Raw genomic sequence first — 27,926 nt, 5'->3', positions numbered from 1 at the left:
TATGCTTATGGATGTGTATTTTAATAAAAATAATTCTGTCAAAATAAAACAGAATACAATATTTCTTTATCATGTTTCCAGTACATAGGTATGTTTTTTTATTATAATTTCTTTTTTATATTGTTTAAGGTTTTAAAAGTTTCATGCTAAGTACAGGGTAACTCATTTCACAAATGCTAAACTCAATATGAAATGTAAATCATAATAGAAGTATATTGTGCACAGCTTGTTTTTAATTCCTAATTCCATTACCTTCGCCTCTCCATTTGAAGCATGGATAGCTCCAAAGGCCAATTTAAAACAGAAAAGGAAAACTGGGAGGTTGTTTGCTACAGTAGGTGTGTCTATAAAAGTCCCAGGAGAAGCTCAACAGATTCCTCCCTTTCTACACACACATACATTAGTCAAGTTAAAAATTCTACTGTATAATGAATTCTCTTAAAATGGAAATATACATTTTGGGTGGCTATTCTATTGAGTTCAAAAAGCCATTTGCTGTTTTTGAAAGAAACCAAGAGATACATGACTTGCTATAATGTCAAGCTATTATCAATACCTATCTGCTGTCTGCTTATTGAAAGCCTAGGACTGGTTGTATTCTGAATGACCAATAAACAGAATAGTGAAAACCCATGTGAACGGATAGGGCCGTCTAGAGACTTAATTAAGTGAACAACATGAGTTAAAATAACTCAAACTTGATTCCAACATGGGTTACGGTGTGTATAGGTATGCTTCAAAAGACAGTATGCCCCAGTATGTCAGTTGTCTTTCACAGGTTTTGGATAAAGTCTTTTGCTTCCTACTGCAATACAAAAGAGGACCCTCACAAGTAAGTCAAGGTATTTGTTCTTGTTTTTCACATATTTTAGCAAGTATAAGCCCATGTTGCAGATAGATGTTGTGTAAATGTAAAGATTGTGTAAAAAAAAAATTCCAAATGGCCTTTGTGAACAATGTTAAGGGATATTAAAGTCTACCAAACACTAATAACAAAGCTGCAAGCTGATGATTTCTACTCCCACCAGCCCTTTGCTTCACAAACATGCTTTACATGATTGTCAAAAAGTGAATGAAACACATTGCAATATGTCTAACAGGTGTAGGGGATGTAAATATCAATCTCATGGTGGCCAGCAGCAAATCTGAAACATAAATGTAATATAATCTGCTAAACTACATTCAAAACACAGTGGAGCGCCTCCTGCTGGCTGGCTGAAATACTGGGTTAATACATCAATGATCAACATCTGTGCCAAGAGAACATCTGTTAAATATAGGAGAATACATACTGTAACGAAAAAGACCAAAACACATTCAACTGTGAATACAATGAACAAAAACAAACAAGAAACAAAGTTGTGGCCACATTTGTAAAAATGACTGGGTCTGTGTGAGAAAAATAGAACTGCAAGAAAGCCAGAATAAGCATGTTGGCAATGATAAGACAATGGTCTTTCAAAGCACTAATATGAAAAGACTGATGGACTGACTGTGTGGAAAAGTGTGGTAACTGGCAAGTACCATTGGTTATTAGAAAAGTTGAGGTCAAATTAAAAGCCTTGTATTTGGAAAATAGTTTCACTTTTTTTATTCAATATATCATTATATTGTATATATATATTCAACATCTGACTTCATAAAGGTATCTTCAATACAATTAGCAAGTAAAAACCAGGGAGGGATTTCCAAATTCAAATTACCCAAGCACTGTATGTCTGTGTATTTTCACTGTATGTCTGTGTATTTTCACTGTATGCAAGTGTAGTATATTTCCAATCAAGTGTCTCCACTAGTTTTATGTGTAACATAAGGCAGCCCAATTCTGATCTTCTTTCCACTAATTGGTCTTTAGACCGATCACATCAGATCTTTTTCAGCACTGATCTGATTAGTGAAAAAAAGTTCAGAATTGGGCTGCCTGTGTAAACGTAGCCTATGTTACACATCAAACTAGTGGAGACACTTGATTGGAAATATACTACACTTATATTGAAACTCCTAAATGAATCAGTGTCATTATTTCATTTGTGCTACCATCTGGGGCTTTACTGTGACCAGCAGGTTAGTGGCTTACAGCCACGTGCAGTCTCAGAATCCAATTCAGACCTTTAACTTTCAATTAAATCCGTTTTTGGAGTAAAGGCATACTAAGAAGTAAGAATTTGAACCAAAAAAATCTGGTCCTAAATAGGAGCCACTGTACTGCTGGTTAAACATACATCTTTCTAGATGACAAAAGTCCTGTGAAAGTTCTGAATGAGAAACCAGAGTATTTTGCTTGGTAACGACAAAGCATGCCAATGTGAATTTATTTGATATGATAAACATCTTTAAAATACTGTGTAGGGAATTCAAATCCACTCATAAAAACAAAAACGGAATTCGATTTTTTTTTTGTTCAAGATGAGCACAACAAACTGACCAAATAAAAACTTGAAAATGACTAGATAAACAGAATAATAATTAATTATCTTTAAATAGTGTCACACATTTTGTATTTGATAATACTAAATTAAAAACAAGCTTTCTCCTCATGTTCTACTCATTCCCCTGCACATCCTGCTTCTGCCAAATGGCAAGCGACACACCAATTCAAACACATGATCTCCTCAGTCATCTGGCAACCCATTGGAAAGTCCTCTTCTTTGTAGTCCTGAACATTGCCTTAAGGATGAAAGAAACCATTTTGGAACTGCTGTATTGTAATCTGTTCAACACTATTTCTGTACTCCAAACTGTAACCGTACAATCCTGTTTGATCATGTTGATGATAACAGCATGGGCCATGTGTAGTCAGAAATGTTCCATAAACGTTCCCTATAGGTTCAACAATCATTGACATGCTGCTAGAAGGGGAGGGTCGTTATGTGTGGGTGTCCGTGCAGACTCACCTGGACTGGGGCTAGTGCAAAAAGCTGTCAACTCTGGCGAAGGAACAGGACCCTGAGCGGACCCTGGCCATGAGCTGGACACACTCTGTGGCCTGACCTACAGCCAGCATCAGAGGGGGCTGCTTAGGCAAGTTCTGAGACTCTGAGGGGCCAAAAGACAACACAGGGATCATCAGAGTGTGTACATTAACGAAGCATGTGCGACTCAGTGGAGGCTGCTGAGGGGATGACGGCTCATAGTAATGGCTAGAATGGAGTCAATGGAATGGTATCGAACACGTCAAAGACGTGGTTTCCATGTGGTTGATACCACTCCATTCCAGCCATTATTGTGAGCTGTCCTCCCCTCAGCAGCCTCCACCGGTGTGACTCAAACTTGTACATGGCAACACGTACAGCGTGTTTCATTAGAAGAGAGTTAACACACACTACCAAGCCCAACACGTCTGTGTTGGCATCATTGTAGAAAAATAACTTGTGAGCAGGAGTAAAAAAAACATCTACAGTGTGCTTTCATGACATTGTGTGTGTGAAACTTAGCCTTACCCAAGATGGCGCTGTTGAGAGCAGAGCAGATATTCTCTCTCTGCATTGGGTCTAGCTGTTGCCCAACTGGGCAGTTCCAGGGATCTGAATATGCTAATAGACTGAATGCATCCTGTGGTAAAAGAGAGAGGGAGATAAAGAGAAAGAATGAAAACATTCTGACCAGTTCAAGCAGAATAGCCCATTAATGAACAGCGTCCCGTGTGTCCCGTGTGTCCCAGTTGGTAGAGCAGTACGGAGAAAAGAGAAGAAAAAAAAATGTATGAAATGTAAGTCGCTCTGGATAAGAGCGTCTGCTAAATGACTAAAATGTAAATGTAATGACTATGATTTGGAAGCAGTAGAATGGTCTGTCGTAAACAGAGGGAACATCATTAGACCAGGGGTAGGCAACTACATTCAGCCGCGGGATGAGTGGAGAGTCGGGGTGCAGTAACATCATTTGTCACACTGGAAATTGACCACATCTAAGCCTAAAAAGAGATTGTATTTGAAAATAATCATTTTATACCTTGAATTACACTGAGACGCAATCACATATGTCTCTTGGGAACAGATTTCCTAAATTAAACACATTTTTAGCTGAATTCCTGGGGGTTTTACAGTCTTTTCTGACCAAAAACGAAAACTGTAGGGGGTCCAACAAAAAAAACCTCTTGCGGGCCTGTTGCCAACCCAATGGCCATTTACAAGTAGTAGTGTGTAAACAGCTCAGAAGGGAAAGGGAATACTTAGTCAGTTGTACAACAATGCATTCAACTGGAATGTGTCTTCCACATTTAACCCAACTCCTCTGAGTCAGAGAGGTGCGGAGGGGCTGCTTTAATCCACATCGTCGACACTCAGGAGCAGCTGTTGTTCGGGGTTAACTGCCTTGCTCAAGTGCAGAATGGCAGATTTTTCCACCTTACCGGCTCGGGGATTCGAACCGGTTACTTGCCCAACGCTCTTAACCACTGCCGCCCTTGGGAATCCTGCTAGTCATTGTATTGCCGCATAACAAAACATGCCCCAGGGCAGTGGTTGACAACTATATCATTTGTGAGTCATAGTCACACAGTGTACCAGTCTTATTTTGTGTGAAACCTCCCAGGCCTGTCCCTCTTCTCCCTCCCCACTCTTCTCCCCCTCTGGTACCTGCAGCATCTTCTTGTGCGTGGCGTTCTTGCCGTATTCCCGGCACAGCTGCTCGTTGAGGCCCTGCAGCTCGCGGCCAAACTGGATCATCCTCTCTGTGGCTGCCTGGTTCCCTCCACACAGCTGTCTGGAGGCACAGCTGTCTTCTCCAAGGAAGGAGGGACACACACACAGGGTCAGAGGCCAGCCGCGGACTGAGAGTGTAATTTACACTTGCACCTGACAATCAAAATAGGAAGCGTGTGTGTGTGTGTCAAGCGCCTGTACCTGCCACTCCGTTGCCCAGGCTGCCGTCCTCAGCCTGCAGGATTTCTTGATGCTTGTAGGTGCCGTTCATGATCCGAGTAGAGGAGTTCTCCGCCACCCCATTAGTGTAGTGCTCTGCCTCGATCTCCATCTCACTGTCACTGCAGAGGACAGTCAAGTTCACTCATCCATACAGAACGTCATTATACCACAGATGGTTTGCCTCTCTCTCACATTCACAGATGACAGACAACCCAGTAAAAACAGAGATACATTACTAAACACAGAAACCCTTGCCTTGCCACACACCTGGTCTCCTGGTTGCTGGTGCCACTGTGAGGCTGGGACTTGGTGGAGTCAGTGGAGTTGGACTCAGAGTAGTTAACAGAGGAAGGGGAGGAAGAGGAGGAGGAGGAGGCAGAGCTGACACCAGGGTACTTGTTGTGGCTCTTGTTCTTGTTGGGAGGGGTGACCCCGTTACTGCATGTTGGGCTGTCTGCTCCTGGAGTGGAGAGAGAGCCAGGGTGAAACAGATACAACAGATACAAAGAGATAAGAGAGAGGATTGTGTAACACACTACGTGGATGCATAGGTAAGTAGGAGTGTGTAGGGTGGATAGGTGGATTTGCAGGTGTTTCCCTTACCTGCGCTGTGCAGATGGGGGTTGGTGGCTCCATGTCGGGGGCTCAGGCTGGGGGAGCCAGGGTAGCTGTCCTGGGACTTGGGGGAGCGGACACTGAAGCATCGTACCTCACTGTCTGTACCGTTCACCATCTCCACAAACTGCCGACACCTGGGAGGGACGGGCAACTATTAATCTGCCTGACATTCACTCTATATCGACACTCAAACAAACGGCTAACACCCTCGCCTGCTTTGCACTAACACTTGTCTTTTCATACTGCGCTGACTTTGCAGATAACTACCATATCAAAGAAAAATGTACTTGACTGTACTACGACTGCGGAGATGAATGCACTGAGTCGCTATGGATAAGAGCATCTTCTAAATGACTAGAAATGGTTTTTTTATTAGTCTCACTGACATCATTCACAACAACTCCACTATCCATCTAAGAGTCTCAGCACTACTCTACAACCTATGTCTGACATTGTTTATCCAGGAATACATTGTACTATCACATATCAACCACTACATTCTGCTTTACTGTCTGATATCTCATGCAGTCTGAACACAATTGTTATTGCAATACTTCAATTGCTTTCAGAGGTCGGCAAAGGTGTGGCCACGTAAGATCATGTCTTTGTACCCTGAAATATATAAATGCAACAAGTCAGACTGGTTCCAGAGTATCTGGCTTTATGGATACATGTCATTACCACTGGATGAATGTCAAACAGATCAGCGACCGCTCTGCTCACTCCTCTTCCATGACAAAATGGAGCAACAGGCATGACCAATCAAATCATGAGTTCCCTCAGACGCAGCAACTGTGACCTTGTGCCCCCCCCTCTGTGTAACGCTCCTCTATTGCTACAACAAGCTCCTTTCTACCTCTATAAGAGAGACATAAATACTGGCCTTCTTGCTGTGTGTCTGCTTCTCATCGGATCACAGTATTTATTAATCTAATGTCTTTGTGCCATAAACACACAGCTGGGAAGCAGGCCACAGCTTTACTGCTAAGTGCTTCTAGGGTTGTATTGCATGTGACGGAGCCTGCAAAGGCACTACAAGACCAGCAGTGCTTATCTAAGCCCCACTATTCCAATACTCCTCCATTTAGCCCTTCAATAAAAACTCATAAGAGTCCCATAGTTGGGTTCAAGGCTGCTCACTTCAACATGAACAGTAAATTGGAGTTGTGTTCTAGGAGCCCAGGATACAGTTGCTGTGTGGCTTCGATGGCCTCGCCAACCCTCCCTGCCAATACCAGCTTCTGTATTCCTGTTGACAAAAATATGCATGTTACCATTTAAAAAAAATAAAAAATAAAAAATGATTGGATGGATGACTGTGGGAAAAATGTATGACAGTGATTGGTCCTCAGTGTTTCTGTGGTACTGTCAGCGTGGAGCCTTTGTGTGGTTCTCACTCTGTCTGTTCTTTATGGAGGTCTGGTCCTCCTGGATCAAGGTTTCTGTAGCCCTGGCAAAGGCTGTGGCTGTGGCACAGTACCCATGATGCACCAGGTAGGTGGATACCATGCTGAAAGAATCAAAGACATGGTTTAGCCTTACAGAAGTACAGAGAAAGACAAAGTAGTCTGTTAGGGTGGGTGATGAGTAGGACTGTGGCGGTCACAAAATTCCATCAGCCGGTGATCGTCAAGCAAATAACTGCTGGTCTCACAGTAACTGACCGTTAATTAACACAAACACATTTAGCATCTCCAGGCTTCCACAGTGGCCTACAAGCCACTGATGCTGATCTTGGGAACATCAACATTTTAAAAAGTCAAATAAATCTATATAATATAGCCTACACCTTCACAATAAATACATTATTTATTTTAGACAGGTCTAAAGAAGCATGATATGAAGAAAATGTATTCTATTTCAGAAGAACAGAATTGCATACTCTGAGTTGTCCTGATGTTAGGTCCTGATGTGGCTATGCCAAATGGCTGTGGGCTACACTAGTTCATTTAGCAGACAAGATTTACTTTGAATAATTTTATAGTATGAAGAATACAATTCAACAAAGCGGAATAAAATAGAAAGGATATTTTCTCCAAACGATTTGAGGGAGTGCGCACATGTGGCTATTGTTTTTTGAGCGGTTGTGGGATGAGATCCCAAATAAATACAACCACATGGTACTAGGCTATAAGCGCGAATGTTCAATTAGCAGAAAACACCATTATCAAAAATGACTGCAAACGCAATTATGCATGTAATGCTTTTATTATAAAAGGTGCATTTTTATGGTGAAAATTATCTTCCCTAAACTTGAAACTCACATACTGCTTATATATGCCAGTTAGGCTCTTACACCCCTTGTAAAGCAGATTAATGTGCTTAATTATATTAAGTTATTTGGCCACTTTAGTTGTGATACAAACCTTATTAAAACATGTAGGCCTATGGGCTAGGCTACATGAGGTGTGTGTGACTATGATTTGAACAAGTCGCAAAAAAAGGTTGTTTCTTATGCTGGGCATCAGTCACAAGTGATAATATATAATTCACAGGTTATAGGCTAATATTGTCACCCATCAGACTATTCTTGATTTAATCTATTTGTTACATATACTAAATAATATATGTTTGGTAGACTACTAATGACCATCAGCAGCATCAGAGCTTGGAGAAGCCTAATTACCGTGACTAAACGGTCACGTGGAATTTGACTGCCTTCATGACTCGTGACCGCTGGTGTGGTGGTAAAACGGTCAGCGCAACAGCCCTAGTGATAATTGTGGTGTGGGTATGGATCCCTTACTTCTGAAGCACTGCCTGCCATTCCCCCAGTCTCTCTCCGATGGGGAAGCGGGCGATCATGCCGTGGATCTTAGCCCTCCATTCACTCATATAGTCCTCAATGTCAAACACAAAGGGCTGCTGGCCAAAGTTAGCATCCACAATCTCTCCTGGAGTCTGCAGGCCCACTGTGGGGTAAAGGTTGGGCTGTGGGTAAAGTGAGAGGTGTGAAAACACATTCCCCCTCTGGCCATAATAGGAAGAACTTGCCAATAATTTTGAGCACTTGATAATTTGATGGCATGGCAACCGTGAATAATGTAGGACTTTTATATCATCACCACTAATGGAAGCAGCAAAGCTACCACTACTGATTGCAACAGAAGTCCTTGACATTGAACATGTCCACATTTCAGTGTAATACTCACAGGGAGATCTGTAAAGGCTACACCTGGAGAACAAACAGAGAGAAAAGTGTTAATGGACTGGAAGAAATTGAAAATGTTATAATCTGCAACCAAGTAAACAGAATCGTATAAATTGCCTGGGAACATTTCAAATGGGTGAAGCATATTGTATTTTTATATAACAATTAACTTGGATGTTTTTTACCCTGCACTGTTGGTGCACAGTTCTCACCTAGACTGATGCCGTTCTTGGTGTAGAAACAGGTGTTGTTAATTAGGTTCACACAGCAGCCAATCACATCGCCTGTGGTGAAGGTTGGGCCATATGGTTGGCCAGTCCCTGAAGAACAGAAGGAGTGTCCGTCGTCGCCATGGTAACCATATGAGTGCTTGTCCCAACCTGGGATAGGAAACAAGGCAGAAGTGATTAGAGGAAATCTAGACCCATGGTATGAATATTGAATATTACACATTAACAACCTGGATGAAACAACAGAGAAAGTCAAGGCATATTGAACTAACACTTTCACATCTCAAATCTAGCTAGATTAATATGCATCAGGTCATGGTTAGGGCAGTGCTACTCATACATTTGAGAGGGGAAGGAGTGAGATGGGTGACCCCAGCAGTGTGATATAATCCCCATAAAGACACTGACATGGGGCTGGAGCTGAGCCTGACAAATGGTCTCTTTCCAATTAGGATATCCCCACTCCTGTCCTGTGTAGCATGTCCAATACTATGGGTGGCCAGCGAGAGGCATCCGTCTCTGAATAGGAGCACTGACTGATGAGTCATACTCAAACAGAGCAGTACATATGATGTTTGTGCATGGTATCAATAGGGACTGGGAAGGAGAGTAGACTGTGTGCAGAGGGAGATGTGGATGGTAGATCTTCAAGTCAGTGCATGGGTTTGTGTGTGGCCTGTGTGTGTGTGCAGTGAGAGTATTGTCTGCTCAATCAGTGTCTGTCACCAACCAAAAAGTGAAAGTGGCACAGAGAAAGTAGGTTGTGTGTGTGTGTGTGTGAACTGAGGTATTAGACAGGGATATTGGTCCTAAAGCTGGGCTCAGTGTTCCCTACATGCTAATGAAATGGGCAGGGCTCCACAATGGGATCAGACACACAGAGGTCAACAGGGAATATTAAAACTATTCCAGCCAGAACCAGACCACACAGTCACAGAAATGTACTGAAGTCCGTTGGCATATAATGTACTAGAAACCTAAATAAATCTTCATAAACAATATGTTCATGCAACTAAACTCTCTCTCACACACACACACACACACACACACACACAGGCTGCCATTTCCACCATATTCCAACCATTGTGTAACAGAGATACATTTGAAGCACTCAGAGCTGGGAGAGAATAAACAGCAGTTGTAGTCAGCAAGAGCATGTAGAATTGACTGGATGAGTCCAAAGCATTCCAAAGGCCTCCGGCGCCATGGAGAACCCAATAGGCAGGTGACAGCCTGAGGCAGGGTTCATATTATTGGTCAGAGCAGCATGGAGGAATGATCTAATAGGCAGGGAATTGCATCAGTGCACAAGGGAAAACATACTGTAGCTCCCCATGTGCCAAAGTTAACCCCTCGGCAGCAATATGCCAACCCTCTTCCAACCTGTCTGGTGTCCCCAGCAGCCACTGTACCAATCAGTGACATCTTCACGTGCATGAGGGTGGGGGGAAAGGGCGAGAGAGAATTTGATGGAATTATGCAAGAATGTATTAAATGTACATGTACTTTCTGCTTAACCCCCATTGCCTGTTCAACTGGTGATGAAAGAACGAGTGTTTGATTAACTAATTACTGCTGAGCAGTGGGCCAGGCCAGGGTGCAGATGGCCCTGTATTCATGCAGTGATACCGCTCACATCTCCGCTCTGTGTTTGGTGGCAAAAACACTCATCTACTAGCCTGTTTGGTTACATTCAATCCAATCTCATCAGGCCTTGGCATGAGTTTCTGCTTGGATGGGTTCATTCACTGTATCAGTCTGCTGCAGACAGACCAATTTGATCTATGTTCTGACCAGTCAACAGTAGGCCTATATGTAACTCTATTGTAGAATTTATGATGGAGGAAAATTCCATTTGGGCCCAGACTGTATACTGTATTGAGGATGACATGGCCTTAAGCGGATTTCTTGAAATTAAATGATCAACAATTACTTGTTTATTTCTCCCTTCCTCTTCAATGAATGTGAGCCAGCCACCCTGCCTGTGGTAGCTCCACTTTCACCTGACCTTCATACATACACTGAAAGCTTTTATGTGGAGGAAAAAAGGTAGTTGCTGGTATTTCCCATGTTACATTTCATCCTCTCATTACTAATGGCTGTGCTCAAACAAGCCCATGCATGTTCTGGAACAGTCAGACACTCTGGGACACATCACTACACATGGTTTCAATGTGACATGGAATCTAAATCCATCCAGGCACACCAGAGGAAAGACGGTAAATCTGGAAAGATAAATCTGGAGATAGATTACCATGGCACTCTAAAACGTAGCAAACCATATGCAAAAGATTAACACCTTAAAACGGTGCCCCTCGAATAGTAAAACCTCAACCATATGATGTGGGTTTTTAAAATCTAGAATCACATCAGTCACTGCAGCAGTGATGGTGTGAGGAGATCCATCTGTAGATAACCCAACTAAAAAATGAAAACATGTTCATTTTAGAGTTGTCCACAATCTATTACAGTCGCACAACCAAAGCCCACACTGACTACTACCCCTTGTCCTTCAATCCTAAACCAATCCAGCAGAGATTATAGGCAGGGCAGGGTTCTTGCTGTGAATCCTCTGACCTCCAAAACCCACACTCATCCCATACTGACTCACAGCCTTCCCTTCTGCCATCGCTCTACCTTCCCTCATACTCACCAGGCAGTCTGTTCATGTTGACCCCCTGGGCAGACAGACCAATCCCCATGTACCTGGAGACAACAACAGGAGGTCAAAGGTCAGAGACATCATTAGCTTAGACAACATAAGTCAGTCTGATATGGGTCAATAGCTGGACTGATTAATCCTTTCAGACCCAAAGTTGCTTTCCTTTATTTACTACTCTCTTTAGTTTCTCTACACGTTGCTCAACATGCCATTTTCCACTGCAGAAAGAGATAGGCCGACAGTAATAGCTAACATGAGTAAACAGATGGTGTAATATTTACAAGTTTGAGGTTAGAACATTAGGGGTACTATCAGCAAATACGTACCCATCCCTGCCCTTGCTGACAATCTTCACTTCAAAGTAGTAGATCCCACAGGCGGCTGGTATGGGATGAGTGGCACGCACAGACGCGGCATCCTTATGGTTCTTCCCATGGCCTACAGAAGGAGCAAAAGGTTGTGTCGCAGTCAGTACAGTACACCACAAACATCCCACAACTCTGTCAATCTGAAAAGGTTGAGGCTTCTCTCCCAAGGACCCTGAAAAGCCTCAATCTGTACGAATTACCATTTCAAACCTCAATCATTTCCCTGTCAATCCTACCTCTATTTACAATAATATTCATGCAAATTCATACTTAAATCCTGTGACATGAAATCTTAGAGCGCTTCCAAGTACCCTTCATAGCCGTATACATGAATGCCAAACTAGTCAGAAACATGCAGTTCACTTAGCCTGGAACACTGACAGAAAAGTAATGTCAGGGTCAGTATAGTGAGGCTGTCACAGTCTCGCCATTCCATCCAGCTCATAATTGTGACAGCTCCCAGGAGTAGCCTAGAGAGCTTACACAACCCGTGTGTGTGTGTGTGTGTGTGTGTGTGTGTGTGTGTGTGTGTGTGTGTGTGTGTGTGTGTGTGTGTGTGTGTGTGTGTGTGTTAGACTGTACGCTTTCCCTTTTTGCTGGTTGATAACACGACACTTAAAGGCCAGTCACAGCGCTGCTGTGAAGTACACTACATGACCAAAAGTATGTGGACACCTGCTCGTCAAATATCTCATTCCAAAATCATGGGCATTAATATGGAATAGGTCCCCCCTTTTGCTGCTATAACAGCCTCCACTCTTCTAGGAAGGCTTGCCACTAGATGTTGGGACATTGCTGGGGGGACTTGCTTCTGTTCAGCCACAAGAGCATTAGTGAGGTTGGGCCCTGATGTTGGGCAATTAGGCCTGGCTCACAGTTGACGTTCAGATTCATCCGGAAGGTGTTTGTTTGATGGGGTTGAGGTCAGGGTTCTGTGCAGGCCAGTTAAGTTCTTCCACACCGATCTCAATGTACAATTTCTGTATGGACCTCGCTTTGTGCACGGGGGCATTATGCTGAAACCCGGAAAGGGCCTTCCCCACTGTTGCCACAAAGTTGGAAGCACAGAATTGTCTAGAATGTCATAGTATGCTGTAGCGTTGAGATTCCCCTTCACTGGAACTAAGGGGCCTAGCCCGAACCATTATTCCTCAACCACCAAACTTTACAGTTGGCACTACGCTTTGCGGCAGGTAGCGTTCTCCTGGCATCCGCCAAATCCAGATTCGTACGTCAGACTGCCAGATGGTGAAGCGTGATTAATCACTACAGAAAATACATTTCCACTGCTCCAGAGTCCAATGGTGGCGAGCGTTAACACCACTCCAGCCGACGCTTGGCATTGCGCATGATGATTTTAGGCTTGTGTGCGGCTGCTTGGCCATGGAAACCCATTTCATTATGTTCCTGACGAGAAGTTATTTTTTATTTTTTTATTTAACCATTATTTAACCAGGCTGGCTAGTTGAGAACAAGTTCTCATTTGCAACTGCGACCTGGCCAAGATAAAGCAAAGCAATTCGACACATACAACAACACAGAGTTACACATGGAATAAACAAAACATACAGTCAATAATACAGTAGAACAAAATAAAACAAAAAGTCTATATACAGTGAGTGCAAATGAGGTAAGATAAGGCAATAAATAGGCCATGGTGGCGAAGTAATTACAATATAGCAATTAAACACTAGAATGGTAGATGTGCAGAAGATGAATGTGCAAGTAGAGATACTGGGGTGCAAAGGAGCAAGATAAATAAATAAATACAGTATGGGGATGAGGTAGGTAGATAGATGGGCTGTTTACAGATTGGCTATGTACAGGTGCAGTGATCTGTGAGCTGCTCTGACAGCTGGTGCTTAAAGCTAGTGAGGGAGATATGAGTCTCCAGCTTCAGAGATTTTTGCAGTTCGTTCCAGTCATTGGCAGCAGAGAACTGGAAAGAAAGACAACCAAAGGAGGAATTGGCTTTGGGGGTGACCAGTGAGATATACCTGCTGGAGCGCATGCTACGAGTGGGTGCTGCTATGGTGACCAGTGAGCTGAGATAAGGCGGGGCTTTACCTAGCAGAGACTTGTAGATAACCTGTAGCCAGTGGGTTTGGCGACAAGTATGAAGTGAGGGCCAACCAACGAGAGCGTACAGGTCGCAATGGTGGGTAGTGTATGGGGCTTTGATGACAAAACGGATGGCACTGTGATAGACTGCATCCAGTTTGTTGAGTAGAGTGTTGGAGGCTATTTTATAGATGACATCACTGAAGTCGAGGATCGGTAGGATGGTCAGTTTGTGCTGAAGTTGCTTCCAGAGGCAGTTTGGAACTCGGTAGTGAGTGTTGCAACCGAGGACAGACGTTTCTTTGCACTATGTGCTTCAGAACTCGGCGGTCCCGTTCTGTGAGCTTGTGTGGCCTACCACTTCGCGGCTGAGCCGTTGTTGCTCCTAGAGGTTTCCACTTCACAATAACAGCACTTACAGTTGACCAGGGCAGCTCTAGCAGGGCAGAAATTTGACGAACTGATTTGTTGCAAAGGTGGCATCCGATGACAGTACCACATTGAAAGTCACAGCTCTTCGGTAAGGCCATTCTACTGGCAATGTTTGTGTCAGGAGATTTCATGGCTGTGTGCTCGAATTTTATACACCTGTCAGCAACGGGTGTGGCTGAAATAGCTTATCCACTCATTTGAAGGGGTGTCCACATACACTATATATACACAAAATATCTGTGGGCCATGCCACGCAGAACATGTCTATGTATGTAAATGGAGCTGTGCCTCTATACTGTATCTCTGTCTGTAACGCACGGCCATCTTCATTGCCATATTGTACAAATCCACTAAGCAACCAGTCATGCATTACCACAGTCATTACAACTAATAGAGAAGCAGTGTATTTATAATCACTTTTGATTTCAGTAGGAACATTAATCACTTCTATTTTTAGCCTTTCCATGAGGGCAATTCCACGGTAACAGAATTACGCTGAGACTCAGATTTTTCACTTCAACATGTATGCCAAACAAAAACCACTAATTTCAAAGTGAATTAAACCATACATACAACACTATGGACTACTTTGAACAATTTACACAGAAAAACAAAAAGAACTGTGCAGATGCAAAGTTTGGTAACAGAATTGCGTTAAAATCTCCCTCAGTTTTTAATGCAACCATGTTTTCCAAAACCTCTTAAATATCTGCTCCGAATTAAGATTCAAATACGTCTGCATAAAGAATGGGGTGTCAGCTACGACATAACACCTTCAGTTTAAAAAAAATCTGTTTTGGTTATTGAACTATAGTAAGTGAAGTGGATTTACACCCGGTAACAGAATTTGGGTAACGGAATTACTTAACGGGTCCCTGATCTGTACTACACAGCAATGCATAATTATGAATATGTATTCATGGTGACGTATCCTGAATTGGTACACAAAGGTCGAAATATACAATATCATCCTTTGCATATATGGGTATTATTCTACATACTGGCTATTATTCTAAAGAGCTCCGCACCCAAACAAGACCAAATTTGGTTGGTCTGGACCAGACGAAATCTGACCCAATCGTAGACGTCCAAACTTGTGAAATGTAGACATCACAGTAAAGTTCAGTACAATATATTATACGCTACCTTTCTGTACTGTACTCTACAGTGCTTCACTGTACTGTGCTGTCCAAACTTGTAAAACATAGACGTCTAGGATTGGTTCAGATTTGGTCCGGTCACCAATCATGGACGTCTATGGACTTTGAAATCAAGGCCGGTCCAGCTCAAAAAACAACGTTTGTGGACGTTGAAATCAAGGCCAGGGTGGACTGACCAAATTTCAACAACTTTCAACATCCATGGATGTCCAATGTTGGTCGTTGCTCAGTGGGTACGGCTCATGGGTAGGGGTCAGTAAGAGCCGGGAGAGGTAACATTAACTGGAGAGAGAGAAGAGAGCGAGAGGCAGGGGTTGTCCAGACTTTTCACGCTCTCCCTTCGACCACCAGACAACAGAAAGAGAAGAAAACAGTTATGAGCTGAACATCACAGTATGCCAGTGGAAGGGAGGACAGTTGCAGGTGACCCAACTGTGGTTTGGTAACAGAATTAAGAGTTTTAAATCAGTTAATAATAATTAAACTAATTGGTAGGTCTACCTTTACTTGTTACTTATGTGAACTTAAATTATCCTCCCTCCTCATGAAATTAGAAGCACAAGGCAATGTTTCTTAAACTTACACAAGGCAGAGAAATGTCTCCAAAACTAAATATAAGTGTTGATATTAATTGGAAGGGGTCTTTACTTCAACATTATTCTGTTTTGATGAATTGACTTTTTCTTGTATAGGAAATTTAAAATCAACCTTTTCTGTATACCACCCCAACCTTGTCACAACACAACTGATTGGCTCAAACATATTAAGGAAAGAAATTCCACAAATTAACAAGGCACACCTGTTAATTGAAATGCATTCCAGGTGACTACCTCATGAAGCTGGTTGAGAGAATGCCAGTCATCAAGGCAAAGCGTGGCTACTTTGAAGACTCTTAAAATATATTTTGATTTGTTTAACACTTTTTAGGTTACTACATGATTCCATATGTGTTATTTCATATCTTTGATGTATTAACTATTATTCTACAATGTGGAAAATAGTAAAAATAAAGAAAAACCCTTGAATTAGTAGGTGTCCAAACTTTTGACAGGTACTGTATGTTGTCTAAGACCCCTGTTCCATCTGTTTGAGCAGAAATACAATCCATTACTCATGCAAAATGTTTAAGATGGAAACAATTAAAAAATGTATCTATGCCTTCATTTCCCAGAAGTATAAACGCTTAGCTTTCATTTGACAACCAATTTGATATACTCCTAAGAACTTCACATGTTGGTGCTCATGGGTCCTTTTAGATGGAAATGACCGTAACCAAAGCTCAGCAGGCCCGCTCTATGACCAGACAAACACCCATAATAAATACAACACATGCACATACTTGCGTCTATAAATATCTCCAACTCACAGTCACACCACCACCTCAGCATACAGCACTCAGCTCAGCAGTGCCACAGTCCTGGGAGTGAGACTCCCTTGCTGTCTCCGTCAATCTCACTCTCTCACACGCACACTTGCCACTGATTGTTATTTGTGTTGTTTCCATTTAAAAAAAAAAAACATTTCAAATCAGATTGGATTTGTCACATACACATGTTTACCAGATGTTATTGCGGGTGTTGCGAAAGGCTTTGGTTTCTAGCTCCAACAGTGCAGTAATATCTAACAATTCACAACAATACACACAACCTAAAAGTAAAAGAATGGAATTAAGGAATATATAGATATTATGATGAGCATGTCAGCATGGCATTGCCTAAAATACAGTAGAATAGAATACAGAATATACATATGAGATGAGTAAAGCCGTATGTACAGTGAAGGGAAAAAGTATTTGCCCACTGACAAAGAAATGATCAGTCTATAATTTTAATGGTAGGTTTATTTGAACAGTGAGAGACAGAACAACAACAACAAAATCCAGAAAAATGCATACCAAAAATGTTATAAATTGATTTGCATTTTAATGAGGGAAATAAGTATTTGACCCCTCTGCAAAATATGACTTAGTACTTGGTGGCAAAACCCTTGTTGGCAATCACAGAGGTCAGACGTTTCTTGTAGTTGGACACCAGGTTTGCACACATCTCAGGAGGGATTTTGTCCCACTCCTCTTTGCAGATCTTCTCCAAGTCATTAAGGTTTCGAGGCTGATGTTTGGCAACTCGAACCGTCAGCTCCCTCCACAGATTTTCTATGGGATTAAGGTCTGGAGACTGGCTAGGGCACTCCAGGACCTTAATGTGCTTCTTCTTGAGCCACTCCTTTGTTGCCTTGGCCGTGTGTTTTGGGTCATTGTCATGCTGGAATACCCATCCACGACCCATTTTCAATGCCCTGGCTGAGGGAAGGAGGTTCTCACCCAAGATTTGACGGTACATGGCCCCGTCCATCATCCCTTTGATGCGGTGAAGTTGTCCTATCCCCTTAGCAGAAAAACACCCCCAAAGCATAATGTTTCCACCTCCATGTTTGACGGTGTTCTTGGGGTCATAGGCAGCATTCCTCCTCCTCCAAACACGGCGAGTTGATGCCAAAGAGCTCCATTTTGGTCTCATCTGACCACAACACTTCCACCCAGTTGTCCTCTGAATCATTCAGATGTTCATTGGCAAACTTCAGACGGGCATGTATATGTGCTTTCTTGAGCAGGGGGACCTTGCGGGCGCTGCAGGATTTCAGTCCTTCACGGCGTAGTGTGTTACCAATTGTTTTCTTGGTGTCTATGGTCCCAGCTGCCTTGAAATCATTGACAAGATCCTCCCGTGTAGTTCTGGGCTGATTCCTCACCGTTCTCATGATCATTGCAACTCCATGAGGTGAGATCTTGCATGGAGCCCCAGGCCGAGGGAAATTGACAGTTCTTTTGTGTTTCTTCCATTTGCGAATAATCGCACCAACTGTTGTCACCTTCTCACCAAGCTGCTTGGCGATGGTCTTGTAGCCCATTCCAGCCTTGTGTAGGTCTACAATCTTGTCCCTGACATCCTTGGAGAGCTCTTTGGTCTTGGCCATGGTGGAGAGTTTGGAATCTGATTGATTGATTGCTTCTGTGGACAGGTGTCTTTTATACAGGTAACAAGCTGAGATTAGGAGCACTCCCTTTAAGAGTATGCTCCTAATCTCAGCTCGTTACCTGTATAAAAACACATGGGAGCCAGAAATCTTTCTGATTGAGAGGGGGTCAAATACTTATTTCCCTCTTTAAAATGCAAATCAATTTATAACATTTTTGACATGCGTTTTTCTGGATTTTTTGTTGTTATTCTGTCTCTCACTGTTCAAATAAACCTACCATTAACATTATAGACTGATCATTTCTTTGTCAGTGGGCAAACGTACAAAATCAGCAGGGGATCAAATACTTTTTTTTAAGCAAATTGAAGTGGGTCTAGGGTGTCAGGTGATATGATCTATAACTAGCCTCTCAAAGCACTGCATGATGACAGAAGTGAGTGCTACGAGGAGATAGTCATTTCGTTCAGTTACCTTTGCTTTCCTGGGTACAGGAACAATGGTGGACATCTTGAAGCAAGTGGGGACAGCAGACTGGGATAGGGAGAGATTGAATATGTTCGTAAACACTCCAGCCAGCTGGTGGCATGCTCTGAGGACGCGGCTAGGGATGCCGTCTGGGCCGGCAGCCTAGCGAAGCTTGGTTGCTTAGAGGGAATAACTAAACTGTTTGTATTCGGCCATATTCCCAGTCACCTTGCCATTGGTTCACACTTTTACACGAATGCTGCCATCTATCCACGGTTTCTGGTTAGGATAGATTTTAATAGTCACAGTGGGTACAACATCTCCAATACACTTCCTGATCAACTCAGTCACCGTATCCGTGTATTCGTCTATGTTATTCTAAGAGGCTACCCGGAACATATCCCAGTCCGCGTGATCAAAACAATCTTGAAGGACGGATTCCGATTGGTCAGACCAGTGTTGAATAGTCCTTAGCACGGGTACTTCCTGTTTGAGTTTCTGCCTATAGGAAGGGAGGAGCAAAATGGAGTTGTGATCAGATTTGCCTAAGGGAGGGCGGAGGGAGGGCCTTGTAGGCAATTCGAAAAGATGAGTAGCAGTGGTCTAATGTTGTTTTCAAAGAGCGAGTGCTACAGTCAATGTGTTGGTAGAACCTCAAATTTCCTTTGTTAAATCCCGAGCTACATTAAATGTGAAGTTCTTTGAGGGCCGTCGTGGTATCAGCTTGAGGGGGAATATACACGGCTGTAACTATAACCGAAGAGAATTCTCCTGGGAGATAATATGGTCGGCATTTGGTTGTGAGGAATTCTAGGTCAGGTGTTGTTACAATTACACCATGAGTGGTTAATCATGAAACATACACCACCGCCTTTCTTCTTCCCGGAGAGTTCTTTATTCCTTTCTGCGCGATATACTGAGAACCCAACTGGCTGTATGGACAGAGACCGTATATCCCGAGAGAGCCATGTTCCCGTGAAACAGAGTATGTTACAATCCCTGATGTCTCACCGGAAGGAGATTCTCACCCTGAGCTCGTCTACTTTATTATCCAGAGACTGAACATTAGCGAGTATTATACTCGGAAACGGTGGATGGTGTGCGCGCCTCCTGAGTCGGACTAGAAGTTGACTTCGAATACCTCTTCTCTGCCGGCGGTGTTTTGGATCAGCCTCTGGAATCAGTTCAATTGCCCTGGGGGTACGATCAAAGGATCCAATTTGGGAAAGTCGTATTCCCGGTCGTAATGCTGGTGAGTTACCACCGCTCTGATATCCAAAAGTTATTTCCGGCTGTATGTAATAACGCAACAAATTTTCTGGGCTAATAATGTAAGAAATAACACACACAAAAACCAAAATACTGCAAAGTTGCTTAGGAGCTAGAAACAGAGCTGCCCTATCTGTCGGCGCCATCTTGGATTTAGGCGAGAAAGAAGGGTGTTTTTTTTGCTGGCTATCTAACAAATCAGGAGAGGTAGGTTTTGGTTGCAATGTTGTGTAACAGTCATATAGACCTAAGTACTTGGTTACAAAATGTGTTGTTAGAGCACAACGCAAGCCTACTAAAACATTATAGGGTACATGGCTATTAAAATGTGCTCCATTTTGTTGCTTAGGGGAAAAAATTATGTCTGTTTATAGAGCAAATCGTTTAGGTTTACTCGTCCATGTTTTTACTGGCTAGGCCATTTTTTTTTTTTTGACACCACTGATGGACTCTCTTTCCAAGGCTTCCAGTCCAGAGTCAAAAGATCTCCCTCATGGTCAAGGCAGTGGTTACCAGAAAAAAGTACAGCAGAACTACCCACGACAGACAGAAAAACATGCCAAAGGAAACTAATAAAAAACAAAAGTAAATTATATAAATAAATATGCCAGTGTTAGCAAACACTGCATCACAGCTTCACACAGAGAGACTGGGGGGAAACCACAATCTGGTGATGTCACACAATCCGGTGATGTCACCTCCAACTGAACATGCATGATTGGTTCTTCAGAAGACAAAAAAACCCTCTCTCTGGGCAAACATTACAATCAGCTTAAAGGAATCACAGGGCATGGTTAAACAGTCAGCCATGTGTCCAATGGGCTCTATAATTACCCAATAGCACATAAGACCTCAGAATGAAATGAAATGAAAACCTGCAGAAAGCACATACAGGCTAAATCACACAAAAAAGCAAGTACAAAGGCCAATCATTTACAATATGTGTCTATGGTACACTAATCTCATTCCTATACCACCACTTCATAAAACACACATACAACACCCGTTCTACCAGTCACATTCTGTTAAAGGTCCCCAAAGCACACACATCCCTGGGTCGCTCCTTTTTTCAGTTCGCTGCAGCTAGCAACTGGAACGAACTGCAACAAACGCTAAAACTGTACAATTATACAAAAGGTATAAATATGCAACATTTGTGGGCAGAACTGAAAAAGTGTGTGCAAGCAAGGAGGCCTACAAACCTGACTCAGTTACACCAGCTCTGTCAGGAGGAATGGGCCAAAATTCACCCAACTTATTGTGGGAAGCTTGTGGAAAGCTACCCGAAACATTTAACCCAAGTTAAACAATTTAAAGGCAATGCTACCAAATATGAATTGAGTGTATGTAAACTTCTGACCGACTGGGAATGTGATGAAAGAAATAAAAGCTGAAATAAATAATTCTCTCCACTATTATTCTGACATTTCACATTCTTAAAATAAAGTGGTGATCCTAACTGATGTAAGACAGGGAATTTTTACTAGGATTAAATGTCAGGAATTATGAAAAACTGAGTTTAAATGTATCTGGCTAAGGTGTATGTAAACCGCCGACTTCAACTGTATATACACACACACACACACACATACACACACACACACATATGCCTTAATCTCTGAAAAATAAGAAAAAAATAATATTTGACAGGCTCCTTATGGGTCCTTTTAGATGGAAATATGCAGGAGTAACAAGCCTATAACTTTAGGTGCCTTGAGAAACAACAATTTTCCCACATCTGACTGTACTGTAGTCCCACAATCCCTTTACACAACCACCCATGTAAACCAGCCTAAATAACAAAACACACAGCTTTTTTGAGCCACTATCAACTCATGGGATTATACCAGTCACAAATTATCATGAAATCCTTTACCTTCAAGACCAGACAAAAACAGACCAAAGCAGTGTACCTAGGCCTAAATCCAGCACCCCCACCACAGCCACCTAATGCGTGTCCAATCCCTTTAAGAGAATTGTACAAGTAAGCTACTCTTTCTGTAGATTCAAGAGGTAGGCCTATGTTAATACCGGGGCCTTACACTGACCTTACAATTGTCTCTTAATGAGGTGTGATTTTGTTTCCTTTATATTCAAATGTAAAATAGGGGGTGCTTATATTTGTTCTGTTTTACTGCATGTACAAGTGGGTAACCTGTATGAGTGAGAGGTGTGAAATGGAAATGCTAATTCTTTGCATATCCCAACATCCCCCGGAGACATCCTCAGAGAGTGGGGTCATGGCCAGGGATCAGCCACTATTGACGACAACCCTGGAGCAATTAGGGTTAAGTGCCTTGCTCAAGGGCAGATCAACAGAGTTTTGCCCTTGTCGGCTTGGGGATTCAAACTAGCAACCTTTCAGTTACTGGCCCAACGCGCTAACGGCTAGGCTAACTGCCGGTGTTAAAACAGAGACTGTGGACCTATAATAACTCAATCTGATGATTCATAGCACTGTTGTGGGATTAGATTTGACAGTTGACTAAACATGTAGAATGATGTTAGACACTTTCTATGATTACACAACAAGCATTATCCCAGCTAACAATTCTAGGGAGAGAGAACGTTTTTGTAATGTTAACCGTAATGTTTGAGTGTCCAGTTTTCTGAGGGTTAGGAGAATATTCCATTAACGTCACAAACATACACGATAGTAATGTTCTTGACACATTTCATGGGAACGTTGCAATTACATTTCTGTGCATCAGTTGTCAGTACTTTGCCTGATGGTCCCAAATAAACGTTCTCCCTCCCAAAAACATCATTACATTACACCTTGTTACTGTTGATCCATTCACAGCTCCTTTTGTCTGTTAACAAGGTCAGGGATACTCTCACACACAGCGCTTTTAACATAGTGTTTTCAACATACATGATTACATTATGCATGTTCATTTATACACCAATAATAATTGAACATGTCTATAACTGAAATTTGAACTCAACCTCTTGGTTCATGGAATTCAGATCTTCCTGTTATGCCACCATGTCAGTGTCAGTTAATTTGACCATTCTCTCATCACTGATTTGATTGACTTATTTCTACAATTTAAGGGCTTTCTATATAGTTGTCTAATGTTGGTGGGGCATGTTAACCTGCTTTTAATGATACTCCTGAATCACTAAGTCATTTCAGATCTACACAAGTGCCTAGAGAGGAGGGTTTAGGGTTTCTTCTGGACAAGGCCTAACTATACTTGCCCAATAAATACATGACCTAGAGATATCCGTTATTGGGACAGTGGTTAGGATGTTCGTCATTAGTGCTAGTGGCCTGGGTTCGAGACTTGCTCGGTGAGTCACCCTGATTTATTGGTGCCTCTGCATTAGTGTTATAAAAGACAATATGTTCAGCATTGTATGCATTGATCAGACATTTATTGGATATTTTACAATAGACCATTATTGCCGAAATACTGACCAACATGAACACTCATTATAAATAAAGGTGAGAAATAAATGGTGAGATATCATTTCACATTAAAAAAAGAAGAAGAATTGAGCCATAAGCCTAATATAGGCACCTACAGTCTGCAGGACACATTGATTCGTAAAATTTGTAACACTACACTCCCATCCTAAAGCTAAAAAAAAAAAAAAAAAAATGCGATATGATTTCACGTAAAAGTGAATTACTTAGGCTTTAAGAAATACAACCAACTACAGAGATTGATGGGGGAGGGGAGCGGAGGGGGACCCATGTATCCCGCTTCAATCAAGCAGGCTTCAGTCACCCCCAAGATTGAAGCTGGAGACAAATCCAGCTATGGCCACCTCCTTGTCAGGCCTTTCACACGGGGCAGACAGGGGTCCTGGGATGGACAGCTTGCACAGCTTCCCCACATACGGCGCTGGATCATGGGTGACCTCGTTGAAGAGGAGATCCAGGAGCCTTTCTACGTAGCCTGTAATGTTTTTGAAAAGGGAAATGTTTAATTTCCTTTTATTTACTGTTCTGAGTTGATGCTATCAATTCATTGATGTAGTGATCTACTCATTCTAGTTTTTGAAGTACTCAATTTGAAATATGCAATATTCGGTCATGAACTGTTTTGTGAAACTTTTCAATGTTTGTATTTGGAATTTTTGTGTACCTGAAATGCTCAATTGATGCAGATTTGAAATGAATAACTATGACTTACAGTATGTTGGGTCTGTCTTCATAGTACATCCCCCCTTCTTTGCCTTGGGAAAGCTGATTTTGTATCACAGCATTCCTGCTGTTGTGGTTGCCTGGGAAGCTGTGCAGACATAGTAAAATGTCTATCCTTCCAGCTTGATGATAGTGGAAAGACAAAAGGAGATGGAAAGTTAAATAATCCCCCCCCAAAAAATCATGATTAGCTCCAATGACATGGAATGGTAAAATATGATTTTCAGGAGTAAATTACAAATACTATATACACCGCAACTCCTTTTGTGAACAACATTCCTTCATGCCAGCTGTGTGCTGGCAGTTCTCTGACTAAATGTAGGGGGCTTAGAGATGGAAGAACAAAAACCATATAGTGATTATCAGGGGTTACAGAAAATAAATTGTTCACAAGTCAAAGAAGCCACAGTTGCATTATCTAAATACTGACCAACATGAACACTCATTATAAATAAAGGTGAGGCCCCGCGATCCCCCAAAATGTTGGCTACCGTGTCAGACTTATTAAACTCTGATACTTACATTATGGTCAGCGCTTGCAAGATCAATGATGGTACAGCATCCGTCTTCAGGATTAGCATCCTGGCAAGACCCATCGAATGTTCTCCTCAATTGATAAAGCAACTTTACTCGAAATGTGCACTACTTACGCATGACCGTAATTTTGGGTGCAGCCTGTCCACCCGAAATTAAAAGGTTAATTTTACACTATGGCATCCAGTCACAACAAACAGTGTGCTTTTGCCGGCATGATGTAAGTAGCTTGCTAGCTAACAGTAACACCACAGATTAAAGGTTACCAGTATCTTTGGTAGTATGTTATGCTAGAGCTAGTTTACAGTTTTGTAAACAAAGTTAAAGTAATGCGTAGGCGCACATGTGATGAAGGTTTTAAGGCGATACATATTTAAAATGATAAGACACTACCATTGGTGTATAACATTTCCGGCTTTATGTGACGTTGGTAGAAGCACGATGTAAATCCTTGGTAATGCCTGCCTCTTGAATTCAAGTGTTTGACATGGGGGGAGGGGACCAGTAACTTTATTAATGTACCAGCTACAGTCATTTTTAATACTTGGGTCACCCTACTTTGAACTGGTTTCATCCAAATATCAAATGTAATGAAAACCCTTATTACCACTATTCGGGACCTTTAATATCTTATGTTCTGAGAACATGGCACCACGTTCTGTGCATGTTTGGGAGTTGATGGAATATTCTCCTAACCCACAGAACTGGGCACATGAATGTTCTTGCAACGTTCCCATGAAACGTGTATAGAACATTAATGTATTGAGTTCTGAGAACATGGTAACCACGTTCTGGGAAAATTATATTTCACATTAAGGGAATGGTCTCTTGGAAACATTCCTTGTTAGCTGGGAGTAGCATGACGACATCTAGCTTGATGGATAGCTGTCAAGTCCTACTTTTGATTTTGTGCAGAATACTTAAATAACTATCTGAACCAATTGTATGTGTTACACCCCTCCCTTGGGCTATGGTCTGCATCCCAACAAGTTGTTTATGGTCAAATATGTCAAACTACCCGCATAAATACCATCTGATCTATGTGCAGATATTTTACGCACAACAAATGCGTCAAGGCCTCCTCCCTTGCAGCAAAGTGTAGCTGCTGGCTGAGTTTGAAATGGCAGACGCTGTTGTTCTTTTGTGCATAAAGGACTCAATGGAATCCTTATAGCGTAATGCTCACCAACTGGATCCAGAATGAATAATGATTCAGAATTATATTCCAACAGAACGTTTCCATGAACTAGCAAGCCAACAAAATTCAATATTTCCCTGTTCAGGACTGTCTGGTGCTCATTTGATCACAAATACAAGCAAATTGTTAACGACTAGTCGTGGATTATGGCAACTGTGTGAAGGAGAATTGTTTTTATATTAGCTAACGCCAGGGTTAAGTATTAGCTAGCCAGTACATTTACATTGCTAGCTAGCTACTTATTTATAACGTTACAAGTAACTAGCTAATGTTTGCAAGCTAATATTTAGCTACTGTATTTGGCTAACAACGATGGCGTGAAATTAGCATTATCTTGCATAACGTTAGTTAGCTAGCTGTCATTAGCTAGTTAGCAAGCTAACATTAGCTCGCTTACTAGCCAAGTTTGCTAGCGAGCTAACTGTGCGTCGCTTGTTATTACTAACAGTAAATTGTGGTATTGCTAGCTAGGTTAAAATTTCGATTATCGTTATCAAATAGAGGTAACCAAGTTATGGTAAAGCAAAAATAAAGCTAATGTTAAACAATGAGACCGTGGAGTTGAACGTTAGTGAAATAAATGGATATGCTTCAATACTGTCATGATTAGCGAGTTCACTGTCAACCATTTGGGCATTCCGCTCTCCTCTTAAACAAAGCAAAGAGAGGTAGAGGCAGCTCAAACTAGATCGGGAAGATTGCATACAGACTCGACGCAAACCCTCCGGAGTGTCTTACGTAAATGACAGACATCTAGGTACGAAATGTTATACTAGTTGTCACATCTGTATACCTTTGTAATGTACCCGCAGATTGTTCTGCGAGAGTCCGATGTAGCTGTATTTATCCTTGGGGCTCCAAGATCGGGGTAAGGGGGTCTCTTCCTCATTCACGGCCGGGTAGAGCCGCTTCAATCGCTCATTTAGCTCGTGCTCTTGGTAATTAAATGCAGGATCCCCCAACAGCATGCTCCCCGCTCCAAGCTCTGCCATTTTCGGCTAGAGATGTTTTATTTTTGCTTGTTTTCTACTCTACTATATCAATCCGCTGACACAGGGAGAGAGAAACACTGATAGACAGAGATGATAGCAATGGTGTGATATCCACGGATAACCAAAGCTCTCTACAGTAGCACTGACAGTGGAGTGTGGGTACTGTAGTTGAATACAGGACTATCCACCAGCAAGATTTTCAGAATCGACTACAGAACCCCCGCTCTCCCCTCTTTGGTCTATTTTTTCCGCTTGAGTCCGTGAAAAGGAAGCTAGGAAATGTAGTTTGAGTGGTTGTATGCGGTCAAGACATGTTGAGCTCCCCAGTCTTATCATAGCAGATAATGAGGCATTTTTTTCATTGAAATTCCTCATTAATATTTACATACTGGCATACACTCAGTACGTTTTTGTGTCTCGAATGGGTCTTAAACCTTATAATACAGATTTTTAAACGCAATGTTTGTGGATAATGTTTGCCAGTCTGTCAGACAGCTGCATTGTTTAAATTCGAAATCATTGAGATGATTCTGAAACTGGCAGTGGTGGAAAAGTACCCAATTGTCATACTTGATTAAAAGTAAAGATACGTTCATAGAAAATGACTCAAGTAAATTGAAACTCACTCAATAAAATAATACATGAGTAAAAGTCCCAAAATATTTGGCTAAAAATATACTTCAATATTTCAATTTCCTAATATTAAGCAAACCAGACGGCACCATTTCCTTTTTATTTATGATAACCAAGGACACACTCTAACACTCACGTGTGTTTAGTGAGTCCGCC

The 27,926-nt window shown here is 42.0% G+C and overlaps 1 protein-coding gene across 3 annotated transcripts; it reads right to left on the bottom strand.

The window, feature by feature from the left end:
• LOC100286686 (ran-binding protein 10) lies at positions 1–27,306 on the bottom strand. Of its 3 annotated transcripts, XM_045697157.1 has the most exons (16): positions 26,939–27,297; positions 24,403–24,535; positions 11,853–11,964; positions 11,518–11,570; positions 8,847–9,014; positions 8,636–8,658; positions 8,230–8,414; positions 6,881–6,993; positions 6,624–6,732; positions 5,469–5,617; positions 5,133–5,325; positions 4,845–4,984; positions 4,578–4,723; positions 3,441–3,552; positions 2,895–3,036; positions 1–2,667 (listed from the first exon to the last, which is right to left on the bottom strand). In XM_045697157.1, exons 2-15 carry the CDS (start codon positions 24,422–24,424, stop codon positions 2,906–2,908), a joined length of 1,656 nt encoding a protein of 551 aa, XP_045553113.1. In that variant the 5' UTR covers positions 24,425–24,535; positions 26,939–27,297; the 3' UTR covers positions 1–2,667; positions 2,895–2,905. The 3 variants fall into 3 exon arrangements, with proteins under 3 accessions (XP_045553113.1, XP_045553111.1, XP_045553112.1); XM_045697155.1 differs by lacking the exon at positions 24,403–24,535 and having other exon boundaries at positions 26,939–27,306; XM_045697156.1 differs by lacking the exon at positions 24,403–24,535 and having other exon boundaries at positions 4,578–4,720; positions 26,939–27,304.
• Positions 27,307–27,926: the final 620 nt, after the last annotated feature.

Source organism: Salmo salar, chromosome ssa16 (genome assembly GCF_905237065.1).
Source record: "Salmo salar chromosome ssa16, Ssal_v3.1, whole genome shotgun sequence".
NCBI lineage: Eukaryota > Metazoa > Chordata > Actinopteri > Salmoniformes > Salmonidae > Salmo > Salmo salar.
Note: the sequence above shows the minus strand (reverse complement) of the source record. Positions and strands in the feature narration are given on the sequence as shown.